General features: G+C 32.9%; 3 protein-coding genes across 3 annotated transcripts in view; all 3 read right to left on the bottom strand.

Moving 5' to 3' along the window:
• Window positions 1-441, bottom strand: part of LOC105623386 (UPF0472 protein C16orf72 homolog) — a 5,135-nt gene extending 4,694 nt beyond the window's left edge. The window contains exon 1 of the mRNA XM_012204783.1: window positions 384-441. Within this exon, the coding sequence (XP_012060173.1) occupies window positions 384-441 (58 nt within the window). The remainder of the gene's footprint in view (window positions 1-383) is intronic.
• A 3,835-nt stretch (window positions 442-4,276) lies between these two features.
• Window positions 4,277-7,805, bottom strand: LOC105621179 (actin-related protein 1). Its single transcript, XM_012202651.1, has 7 exons — window positions 7,758-7,805; window positions 7,394-7,458; window positions 6,362-6,688; window positions 5,926-6,235; window positions 4,707-4,880; window positions 4,504-4,566; window positions 4,277-4,420 (listed from the first exon to the last, which is right to left on the bottom strand). The coding sequence occupies exons 1-7, from the start codon at window positions 7,803-7,805 to the stop codon at window positions 4,277-4,279; spliced, it is 1,131 nt and encodes a 376-aa protein (XP_012058041.1).
• A 2,489-nt stretch (window positions 7,806-10,294) lies between these two features.
• Window positions 10,295-13,028, bottom strand: part of LOC105621167 (mannosyl-oligosaccharide glucosidase GCS1) — a 3,568-nt gene continuing 834 nt past the window's right edge. The window contains exons 2-3 of the mRNA XM_012202640.1: window positions 12,437-12,627; window positions 10,295-12,362 (exon numbers count right to left, since the gene is read on the bottom strand). Of these exons, the coding sequence (XP_012058030.1) occupies window positions 10,295-12,362; window positions 12,437-12,627 (2,259 nt within the window). The remainder of the gene's footprint in view (window positions 12,363-12,436; window positions 12,628-13,028) is intronic.

Genomic DNA, 13,028 nt, shown 5'->3' with positions numbered 1-13,028 from the left:
GAGAGAGAGAGAGAGAGAGCACGCGCGCAAGCGAGCGAGCGAGCAGAGCGAGTGCCCGTCGCGAAGATATACTTCGACAGAGCGTGCGGAGAACCAGAGCGAGAGAACACGCCTCGCCCACCCACTCGCGATACTCACGCACGAATGTATGCGATATCACGCACACAACTCCCGCAAGACTAGCCTCTCGCTGTCTTGAAAACGAACAAGCGCAGCTGAAACTTCGATGACGATAACGACGATGACAATGATGACGTTATTAATCGCGCTTCGTATCGTATTCTATCCAACCACCTCTCTCTTTCGCACTCGCTCTCGCCTCTCCACGTCGCCTCACGTAGGCCTTCGTCTGCAAATCAAGTCGCGGACATTACGATATTTACGACCACCTCTCGTCGAAGGCACACTCGCGGATATCAATGGAACATTTAAGTACGTCATACGATCATTCGAGAGAGAGGTCCAGATACTTCAGATTAATATCAAATAGACGGCTCTTCTCGCAAAGCAACAAACAGTAGTACCATCACTGCACTATTACCAATTCCTACCAACAAAACAGAAGAAACTAAAACCTGTATCATGAGGTCTCTTCGCATTGCATGAAATCTCCAAATATTTTTGCACTTAAAATGAGATAGATATATATTTGGCTTTGAAAAGAGAAAAAGCGAAGATGCCCAGTGCAAAAAGTGCGAGCAACGAGATTATGTATCCTGAAATGAAAATTACAAAAGTGAACAAATTCACTAGAGTATTCATAATTTAATTGGTCAATATTTAGTAATCATTGCTCACTTTTGTTAATTTTCACCTCATTTCAAAATACACAATCGAGCCCCAGAGATTCGATTGTGGATTTTTAAAGATATTTCATTTTTAGATACACAATCGACTCCCAAATCTAGGAATTGATTCTGTATCTTACAAAAGCGAGCAAATTTACTAGGTGTTGACCAATGAAATAATCAGTATTCTAGTAAATTCACTTTTATAATTTTCACCTTATTCGAAGATACAGAATCGATCCCTATGTTGGATTTACACTGAATTCGATATGCGTCATACGACACTCTGCAATCAATCAAAAAACAGGATTTTGCTTCGTATTGTATACTTATAATTCTGTAATGTTAAAAATATAAATGTCAAAAACCAAGAAGTTAATATTTAATCATTGCCTCAGTCCAATCTTTATTGACTTATTGAATAAATTTGTATACTAAACATAAAGAAAAATTGATTTATTCTAAACATTAAATTTTTAATTAGAAGTCAAATTATTAATGACTTTTTGATATACAAAATAAAATTCAAATTTGAAAAAAATATTTAAATTAAATATTTGTCAAATTTGTTAAATCAATAAACAATTTTTGTAACATATGCATATTTTGCATAAATTACATATTTACAGATGGCAATCTCAACCTTTTTATTTCAGTTTTTAATAATTCTTTAACAATGATTGATTGCTAAAACTGTTCAATAGTTAATATTCAGCAACGATGGATTTCGGAACTCAGCCTTAAGATGTCTTTTCATACTGATGTTCAATGCTCATTTTCAGTCAAAATAAGTCACATGGTCAAATTGACGATTGGCATTTGTCAATTTCTATTCACGTGACTTATTTTGGATGGTATAGTTGGATGGTATAGTTAGATGGTATAGATGGTCATAGTTCTTATTTCAAAAACTGTCTTAAGTAATCTTGACGCTAATATGGCCTTCTAATTGATTACTTCTTAAGATTGTACTTAAGAAGGTCTTAAATATAAGATCTGACTATAAATACCGATCTTTGATGTCGAAAATGAACGTCAGCATGAAGCATCATTACTCATAGGCTGATATTCATAATCGGTTCTTAATTTAAAACCGTCTTAAGTAATGTCTTAAGTCGTTAATGCAGCCTTTTAATTGATTCATGACACCTTAAAACTGTCTTAAATATAAGATCCAACTATGAATACCGGCCATAGAGCGGTTGAACGTAAAAGCTTGTATTCAGAACGTATTTACAACGATGTTAGCGCGTTAACATGCTATAATTGACGTTACGCATATTATAGAATTTTAGAGATAAAAACGCGTTCTGAATATGGGCCAAAGCCTTGTATCCACGATGCTAGAAATCGGTCCGAGATCTCATGAAGTAGAATCCTAGATATATAAGTACGGTAGATATATAATAACGGATCTACAATGGGTTTTAAGCTTTAAGTTTTAAGAAATTGAACCAATTAAAATAGATTTTTATACTTTAAATCATAAGGAATGGACGAATCACAGTCAATTATTCTTCTTGCATTAGATTGTAGTTGGTCGATTTCTTAGCCCTACAATAGATTTTTAAGCCATTGGCTTCTGCACACTGGACTAAACGCGGAAACGCGTTGCAGAAATTATCACACTAACCAATAATTCTATGTTCTTAAGTCGGCCTCACCATGCAAAATTTCTAGAAATGATATAATATTATTTCCACAGCAAAAGTTGGATTGAGTTCAACTTTTGTCGCGCGGTGGAAATTATATATCTATTACTTCCGAGCAAGCAAGACGTTGATTGGCTATCGCGCCAGCTCCCGTCGCGCGACAAGCATTGTTGCGTTCTGTGTGCAGGAGCCATTAAGAAATGGACGAATCACAATCAATTATTCTCTTCGCATTCGATTGTAATTGGTCAATTTCTTACGGTTTAAAGCTTAAAACATCCATTGTAGATACGAATTAATAGGTGCATTCATACTATGGCCGCTCAGCGAGCGGTCGCAGTAGTCGTAATACTGAATGCATCTATTTGTTTAATTCGTTGAATGCGCCCATTGGGTTCAACAGACTCAAGAGTTAAGTGAGCACTCGCTGCTATTGATGTATTCTTCTAGATCTAAAATTCTAATTGAATGATCTAGAAGAATACACCAATAACGGCATACGCTCACATATTGTTGAATCCGCTAAATGCGTCCAATGTGCTCCCCGAGTAATGTTGAAAAAAGTTTTACAGTTTGAAATCTCATTTTTCAAATACATCAAATTCTGTAAAGCTGCACCGATTCACTATAAACTATATTACTTTAAAGTGAATCTTGAAAAATAGAAAAAGAAATTATTTCAACTTTAATGACATGTACGAATAAATTATAATCATATTCCGATATATATGTACGCTACTAATACTAATATAATCTACAGTTATTAATATATATATGTATGTATGTATGTACAATAATATAAATATGTAGGGTGCGTTCCGATATCTACTGCCAGTGCTGAAAATCTATAGCGCACGTAGCGTAAACTGTATAGCACTGGCAGTGAATGTCGGAACGCATCATAATATATTACGTTAACTATGGAATTTCATCAAGGTACATCGACCTTTATGCAACAATAAGAACATTAATAAACTTTTTGATAATTGAATTCCTTCTTATTACAGCTAAAACATACCATGTAAAGGAAAGATTGTGTTCTCCTTTAGCATTTAATATACATTTAAAAATCAATAGTTCATGCGTGTTACAAAGTATATTGGAATCAATTGCTTAAGCTACAAATCTCGTTTACAATATAATTGTAAAAATTCACATTTTAATCACATGCATTGTATATGTATGTGTAAAGACTATAGAGATTTATTTTTACGAAAGCGTACATATTTACAAATGCTTTGCATAAATGTTGCTGCACATAGAATTACAAGATGCTTCGTTTCACTATATTGAAGACGAAATAGAGCACTTTTTTTTTTTAATAAATGAATATCATGTATTCTGCCATAATACATATAACTAAACGCACAGCATAAATAATATATGTATAAATTATAAATAAATAAATTCTAAAAATGATTTAAAATTTTACGTTTGACTTTTGATTTGAAAAGACATTATTTACATTTTTTAAAAGAATCTTGAAATGTACTAACTTTTTTTTACTTTTATCATATCATACAGTCTTTGCAGAATTCATGTTTCTAATTGTATATTAACACAACCATGTGTATATCTATCAAAACAAAGTTACATTAAATTCATTAAAGCAAAAACAAATTGAAACGGTTTTTGCACTATATCATGGTCTTAAATGATTAGAAATATCTCCCTAAAATGACTCCCTAAATAATGATAGAAATTATGAATTACTATTCGAAATAGTTACAAATTATGCTGCGATACATTTTGTTATCGTGCCGAGTGTGCCATCATTTCGTATTATAATAAAATTATTCGATATATAACGTTCTCGAAAGCTTCTTTAAATTAAGTTCAAAACGTTTTACGATGAATAGCCCGTATACCATCTTCATCAAATTCTCTTTTGCTCACCCACATCTTCTTGAAGGTGTCTAAAGAAGCCAAAATAGAACCTCCGATCCAAGTACTATATAATCGTTCCTGAGGCGCTGATATCTGTTGTAACAGAAATAAATTCATAATTTTATCTGTGAAAATTGTTTACTTATTATTTAGTTTGTCTTACCCTTTCCACTTACCCTTATTTTAATGTCTTTTGGCGACATCCTACGAATCTCTGATAATAATCTGTCACCGAAACCCTGAATAATAAATACGAGAATCTATTATATTATTGTTATATTACTGCAATAATTTTTTTTTAACATAAAGATAAGAATACAAAAAATTTATTCTTCTAGATTTTTTTCTTTATTTTATATATATTGATTTTTGTGCTTACGCGGAATAATGTCGAGCCTCCCGATAATACGATATTTTGGAATAGAACTTTTCTCAAATCCAAATCGGACTTTTGAATAGAATACGTTAATACTTCATGAAGGCCTTCACATTCTTCACCTATTAAATCTGGTCTAAACAGCACTTCAGGAGCTCTAAATCGTGCTGGACCGATCTAGTATTGAATGAAATGTAATATACATAAGAACAGTTTAAATTTGCTATTTCAAAGTTATGTATGACTAATCCTTGTTTCCATTAATGTAAATTAACTTTAATCTAAACTCGAACGCGAGTATAGCATAGCAGACAACGCACTGGTCATGCCAGAGGTCCCAGGTTCGATCCCCGGTAGGAACCAGTAAGTCTCAGTAGGAACCAAAATATTTATGCTCATGTCTCCTCTCGGAAAAGACTAACAACCTCCCGAGAGTATCCTTACCCACAAAAATACCTCTAAAAAATATCTCGAAAAATCTGCCATTTAAAACTGTTTAAAACATTAAAACTGTAAGTCCCATATGTTTGTAGCAATTGAATAATCAGTGTGCGCATCACAAACATATGAGAAAGGTGTAAAAGACTGTGCTCAATATTCTTATAATACTGCAAGCATCTGTCACGCATTAAAATAAAAGAGTTAAATTTAAAATTACATCTATCCTCCCATTGCCCATTGCCCCCCCTCCTTGACTAAATTAGTGTATATATTAATATTTCAAACAATGAGATGGATAAATGTAGTTTTAAATTTATCCTACATAATGCTCGCAGTACTTTAAGAATATTGCGTACAGTAAAATATATGTGGATAAGCATCAGATTCTGTAGACTAAGTTATCGGTATTGAATCTATCATAGATACATATGTAATTCAACATCATATATTATTCATCGACTTATTTCTGATATACCGGTAATTATAAACATTATTGTGTTCAAATTGTATTCTTAAAGTACTGTGAGCATCTGTCACACATAATGTACAGGATAAAAGTATAAAGGAGCTAAATTTAAAACTACACTCTACTGTGCCTTTGTTCACTTGATAATATATTAATGTATACAATACATTATCGAAATTACTTTTTGTTTCAAATAGAACTCATCTATGATTCTAAGAACTAAAAAATTAGAAGATTAAATTGAATCAAGATTAATCTACATTGATGGAAACGGGCATAATACTTAATTATTATTAATTTATGTTATTTTATTACCTCCAAGTGACTACCGTCAGGTAAAACATATTGGAACTTCTCGGTCTCTATTGTTTCTTCTTTTTGTGGATTGCTGGCGAGATAACATGCTCGCTCTTTAATTATTCTGACAATTTCAAATTCAGCAGTGGTCTTGAAATTAATACCTTCCTTGCGTAAAAGTAACCTAAGATGCCTTGTAACGTCACGCCCTGCTATATCAACTCGCATTATACTGTGAGGCATAGCAAAACCTTCATAAATAGGTACAGCATGCGTAACACCATCGCCAGCATCTAGAACTACTCCTGTGGTTCTGCCTGTTGCATATCTGTATTAATAAAAAACAAAAATAATTGTCATACAATCTTTTAATCAAAAACAATATTTCAAATTTTTATTTTAGAAATCAAAAGTTGTAAATCATTTTAACACTGATTATTACAAAATTACTCACAAGCTAAGTACAGCTTGCATGGAAACAAATAAAGCTGGAACATTAAACGTTTCGAAAAATATCTCGGCTGCCTTCTCACGATTCTTCCTGGGGTTTAAAGGTGCTTCTGTAAGCAAGACTGGATGCTCTTCACTAAATGTAGCTAACTGGTCTTTACTATAAACATAAGACCAGATACGCTCCATATCATTCCAATCTGTGACCACACCATGTTCCATTGGATATCGAAGAGATAGAAGGCCACGATGTTCCTCTGCTATTGGACCCACAAACAGATCTCCTTCCAAAGCACCAGCCATAACACGTACATGTTTTGGCCTCCCAATGCTAAAAATAAGAATCATGTATTAATTTTTTTTATCAATCAATAATGACAATATTACACCAATATAAATTAAAAATTTTTATTTATTTAAAAAATCGCATGTCAATGCATACAATGTTTTGATGAGGTTATCTTGGTATGTTACTTATGATATTATTATCTATGATATGTTATATTATATTGTTATATTATCTATGATGTTATATTGATATGTTATTTATGCAATAGATCATTAAAAAATAATAAAATAGTAAAACAATTTTTAAACTCAGCTAAATCATTTAGGGCAAGCCTAATTATGTTTTGAGCTCTAGAACCAAAATGCATAGCCATCAATGCAAAAAAAATCAATATGAATAAGATTCTAGAAACTGTAAAATATTGACTATGTTTACACCATGGATTTAGGCCGCAGTCTATACAATAATAAGTGTTCTTATTTATTCTGTAGATTAAACGAAGACATCTATCATATAGGTCACAGGACTAACTGCACAATGTAAATGTAGTCATAGATATACATCTAAGCAATACTTATCAATACTTTAAAGTTCATGAAATCTTACATTGAATTTTTTGCATCAATAATTTTGCATTTTGGCTCCAAAGCTCAATTGGATAAACCTATCAAAATATTGTCACCTATCAACAACCTTCAAAAACAGGAAATACTGTCATGAATATTAATAGCTCTCTCTGTTACTTACTAATTTGGAAATCTGCATTTAGGTATTTGGTCACCTGCAAACCCCGCCTTAATCACGCCAGATCCCTAAATAGAAAAAATCAGATGTAATGATAACGCTGCCAATTCTAAATCGAGGAAAGAATTGCTTACCATATCAATATCATCGTCATTATTATCGACCAGATTGCCGACAATATAATTTTTGATACTTTTGCGAATCAAGATATAAATAAAAATAAAGATGTAAACGTAATGCAAATGCAAAGAAAAGCATTTACGTTCTTTTAAATTATACGTCCTGATAAAACGTTGACAACCGACATTGAAGTTTGACGCATCGCTCGCTTTCTAAATGGGAGAGGAGCTGGATAGTAGATACTTACATTATCGATAACCACCGGTTGATTGACGATCACATCGTATGGCTCCATAATACGCAATTGGAATGTCTACGCGACTTTATTTCGGTCAAAAATCCACAACTTATGATCGTAACCCCAACAAGCACACACCTATCCTTCTAGCAAGGCGTCTGAACAATCCGAACTCTGAAGGGAGTCATCAACGATGACAGCGATTCTACGATACGATACGAGAATCGTTTCTCGAAATGTATCGCAAGCAGGAGTGCCAACTGTTGGTCTGCTTTTTCAGCATTTTTCAATGGAAAAAGATGAAATTCGCGTTCAGCAGAATGATCTTTTTTTGTTAGAAATTTTTTCTCTTCACTGAAGTAGAATTATTCCTTTAGATTTAAAAGTATAATTCACAATCACAGCGCAAAGAACTTCCAATAGTTGCAAAATAACAATAAACATTCTACTGGAAATTGAAATAACTGAACGCAACCAGGCTTGTTCAAAAGTTATTTCTATATATTGCAATTTTCTCAATATTTTAGCCATAATTTAGACATTTCTTTGTATTTTCCTCCCAAAAACTACCCCAAAAATTCTTTTAAACTTCTTGTACTCCCAAAAAAATCTTTGGTAAAAAAAAACTTATTTTAAATTAATTTTTCTCTAAAAAAATTATTTAAAAAATTTTAGGAAAAACAATATACACATCATTGTTTCCTCTTAAAATAAAGTTTTTTTTTAATCATTTATATTGTCTTTTTCAAAATTAAAAAAGTTTCTTTATCATCTATGTTTAGAAATATAAAATCACTTTATCACAAGAGAAAAAATAATTTTCAAAATTTAAACTATCTAAATCTGTTTATACAAACTGAATAACATCTCAGACAACACATTGAGACATAAGAAGACGTCTTATGTCTCTCTTTTGGATATTTGTTGTCTGGGAGCATACATTACATTTATGGGATTTCTACAATAAGCCATTAGTCATAAATCAGAAGTCAGAAGCTAAAAATTGACCAATTACAGTCGTCAATTTTTAGCTTCTGATTTCTGACTAATAACTTATTTTAGAAGGCCTAAGAATTATTATAGGCTCTTTTTAAGATAAATGGATGAAACAGGGTTATATACAATATATAATTAGTTCATGATATAAATTACTTTCATTACATAAATGACAAAATTAATTTCTAAAGCTGAAATTCGACATGAGTGCGAAAGAAGAGATACATTCATACTTAGTCTCAATGTGTAAATACCATTTTATTATAGTACACATATACAGCTTAAACTTTTATTTCGAAAATTATTTAGAAAATGATGGCTAGATTAGTTAAGAGCTTTTTACATAAAAATAAATGTCATGCTCCGAGTTATGCTATATGATAAGATATAGCGCTTCCTCAAAAAGAGCTTAAGATTAAAATATATCAGTTTTCATAGTAAATCACAGCCAAGATTTTAATCTAGCTTCTTTTAATAATTATACAATATTATTCCCTTCCCTCCCCACACACACACACACACATACACACACACACACACACACACACACACACACACACACACACACATCATTTTACAAAACATACGTGTTATGTATACAGAATTCATGATATTAACAAAATAAAACTCAAATTCACAAGTGTGAGAATAAACAATTTGCTTGATCTAAAATACATCTAAAATATATTTTCAATAAAAATATAGAACGTTTCAATAAATCACTGTGCCAAAAAGTATGTATATACGACAGTAATACAAAATTTGTGATATAATATTAAAATGTTATCTTATTTAAAGTACTTATAAAAACATTATAAGTAGCGCTTTTATTAGACGAGATACAATTATCTAGAATTCAGACTTAATTATCAAGAACATCAGGCCATCAAGATATCAAAGAATATCATATATTATATATCTTTCCGATTAATGTAAATATATTCTAGTGTATATATCATATATAATATCTATACACATAGTTTAACATTTTTACAAATGCTTTTCTTTCAGACAATACAATAACTCCCATATAACATGATATAAAAGGCAAAAACAATACACACATAACGTAATAACAAAATAATATAATTTTTTCTATCCTAAATGTAAAGTGCTATTCAGTAATAAATCCACGTGATAACTCTGAATGAACACTGTGATTGATCTTTTGATTTCACTTTTGTGAAATAATTTTGAATGATCAAAGTCAATATTGTAAGAAATATGCGACAACACGAAAAAAATATCAGGGCGCTCCAGGATTCGAACCGAGGCCTGGGCCTTTATTCTTGAAAAGTATCGCATACGAAAAACTAGGGAAATACTATAGTATGCGTTACATATACTATATATTTACATATACCCTTTCCCTAATTTTTCGTATGCGATACTTTTTAAGAATAGAGACTCTGTTCTCCTTCATATTGATAGACTTCTGTTCTGATAGCTTCTGTGTTGTGCCTATTTCCCTTAAATTTCTTACAATATATTGTTGAGCGGGAATCCTGTTCAACGGGAATGCAAAAGCGCAACACTATATACATTGACATTTAATATATTTCTGCCATAAGTAGTACTACCAAAGAAGTCCAGCCAGTGAAAGGATGACTTCCTTTACCCTTTCCTTCTGTACTATCGTACTGCTCCCACAAATACCCAGTTTTTCTATATTGCATAATAATATTCTGTATCAAATTTTTTCGCAACTCTTGGTATAGCCTTTTTGCGCTCTCCTGGTATGGTCCCGTCACGTTAGAATAATAATATGCTGCGCGTACTGTCAAATAATTCAAATTTATCCAGATAGGACCGCGCCAGTAAGGTGCATCATATTCCGTATTATATTTCATGTATAAAGGTGATGTTTTCGCAAGCGAACGCAGTCCATACTTCGTCCACAGTAAATCAGGATCTCGTAGATCCTGCAGTATCTTCCCCAGTTGAGGCGAATCAGGTTCGACAATCTGCAGAATAAAAGGGAATAACGATACATATCCAAAGGTTGTATCAATAAACTTCAATGATGGATTTTCCAGTACGATGCGTTTCATTTCTGATGTCATTTGCATATTAGCAGATTGTTGCTTGCGAGATGGCGGTGACGCGATTTTCCGTAGAATCACCTTGTCAGTATGCAAACCGTAATCGGAATATGCTTGTGCATTCGGCGACCAATGTAGCTTGTTCAACAAGTTATTGTCGGATAAATACTGAAATGTTTCTTGATACTTTGTGGCAGGATAACTCAACGTTTCGGCGATTCTAGCCATAACGCGAGCAGCAAATGCGATCCAGCAACGCAAATCAACATGACGCTCGGTGATACTCGGATGAGAAGCCCTAGGGTAATCATCTAACCCGGATGTGAGCGTTTTAGGATTTAATTCTTTAGTAGTTTTTTCATCTCTGCCTCGCCATCTATATGTACTGGGTAGCTCACCGACTTGCGTGGTATTGAACCACGAAAACCATTTCTGCAACCGTGGATACAGTTTGTCAAGCAATTGGTAATTATGTTTCAGTAAGTCCTGCTCTTTATGCTGGAGCAAAAAATCTAGCGTCAAGAAAAATGTAGGTGGATTCGCATTTGTGTTGATCTGAGTTATGAACTCCTCGGGAACTTTAGCCATAGCTTCTTGGCCGAGAATCATCTCTCTTGGTATCCAACCCTCGACGTTCATTAGATCAAACCAATGGCTTATAATATCTAATTCTATTTCCATGTCCCAAGCAGAGATCAATAAACCGTGAAAACCTTCGTCCCACAGGAAACCTCTTGGAAAAAAGCTTCTGCTTGGTACGGCAGTATACAAAGGTGCTTTCCAGTAAGGCACAGGTTCCTGAGTATAAATACTTTGCACCTGTGAAGCTCCATAAAAGTAACCTATCGAGCCTATAAGATTTGAAAATGCCATCTTCGCAAACGCCACTTCATCGTCTGTATATCCCTTAGATTTCAGCTTGAAAACATTTTCAAATTTCTTTGAAAACAATTCTCTGTGATCCTTGAGAGCCTCATCATAATTGTTTCCTGTTAATTTAACGTCCATCCTATTACTGAAACTACCAGATTCATAACTAACTTCGATCTCAAAAGGGATTTTTCCCGTCACTTGAGTTACAACAAAATTTGGATCCTTTTTCTTGCCTTCGGGAAGCAAAGGCAACTGTTCACCAGCTAAAACTACATGTTTCTCCATGGATCCCTTCTGGGTCGCGATGCGGAGACTTTGAAAAACCGTTTCTTTCAACACGTTTAGACCAGGAGCAACCGTTGCTAGAAAGGAATGCTCTTCTATGGTGCCATTTATTAAATTCACATTTATGATAAAAGATCCCAATCCCTGTGTATTTCCTTCTATTCCTGTCAAGCGATTGTAGTCTCCTAGATTAGCCTTTATCCAACCCTTCGTGCCTTCCTCAATAGCGGTATAAAATAATAATGACATCTCTTCGCCAATCTGTTCTTCCTTTTTTGATGACACCGCAATTCTTGCGGTCCAGTCACCACCATGATATCCGCCAGGCTTTTTGACAAATGTTGTTCTTATGACTGCAGGATTATCTACTATTTCCTGAATTCCAAATGTTCGTCCGTCGTGTTCTAGCCATGCATATCTAACATTTAAACTTTCATTAATTATATTGATGAATTCTTTATTTGACTGAAAGAGAGTTTGACTACACAGTACCTGTCTAGTTCATCACCTTGCTCGCACCAGTGTTTAAATCCAGTTCCATCATGACGTAAGAAACGTGGAAAATACCACATTAAACCAGTCACCAAAGAATGCGGATCTCTTGTTTTTAAACCGAAATATACTCCGGATCGATAGGTACCCCAATACCTGTCCGGAGAATCCAATCCAGATGCAGTAACTAACTAATTTTCAAAAAAATATTTGAATTGATTATAAATAAAAATTACAAATCTGCAAATATTAGTGGGAAAAAGTTCGTGGCGATTTTTCCCATTAGATGGCATTAAAAAAACGCCACGAACTTTTTCCCGTACCTAATATTTGATTATATATGTACAGAGAATATATAAGAATAGATCACTAACTATCTCCGAAGCTAATCTCTGCAATTAAATTTTGAAAAATTTTCTTATAAATAACACACTGCAATAATAAGATATATATATATATATATATATATATATATATATATATATATATATATATATATATATATATATATATATATATATATATATATATATATATATATATATTATAGTATATATATATAGTATTACTAATATATATAATATATATAATA

The sequence above is a fragment of the Atta cephalotes genome, assembly GCF_000143395.1.
Source record: "Atta cephalotes unplaced genomic scaffold scaffold00002, whole genome shotgun sequence".
Taxonomy (NCBI): Eukaryota; Metazoa; Arthropoda; class Insecta; order Hymenoptera; family Formicidae; genus Atta; species Atta cephalotes.
Note: the sequence above shows the minus strand (reverse complement) of the source record. Positions and strands in the feature narration are given on the sequence as shown.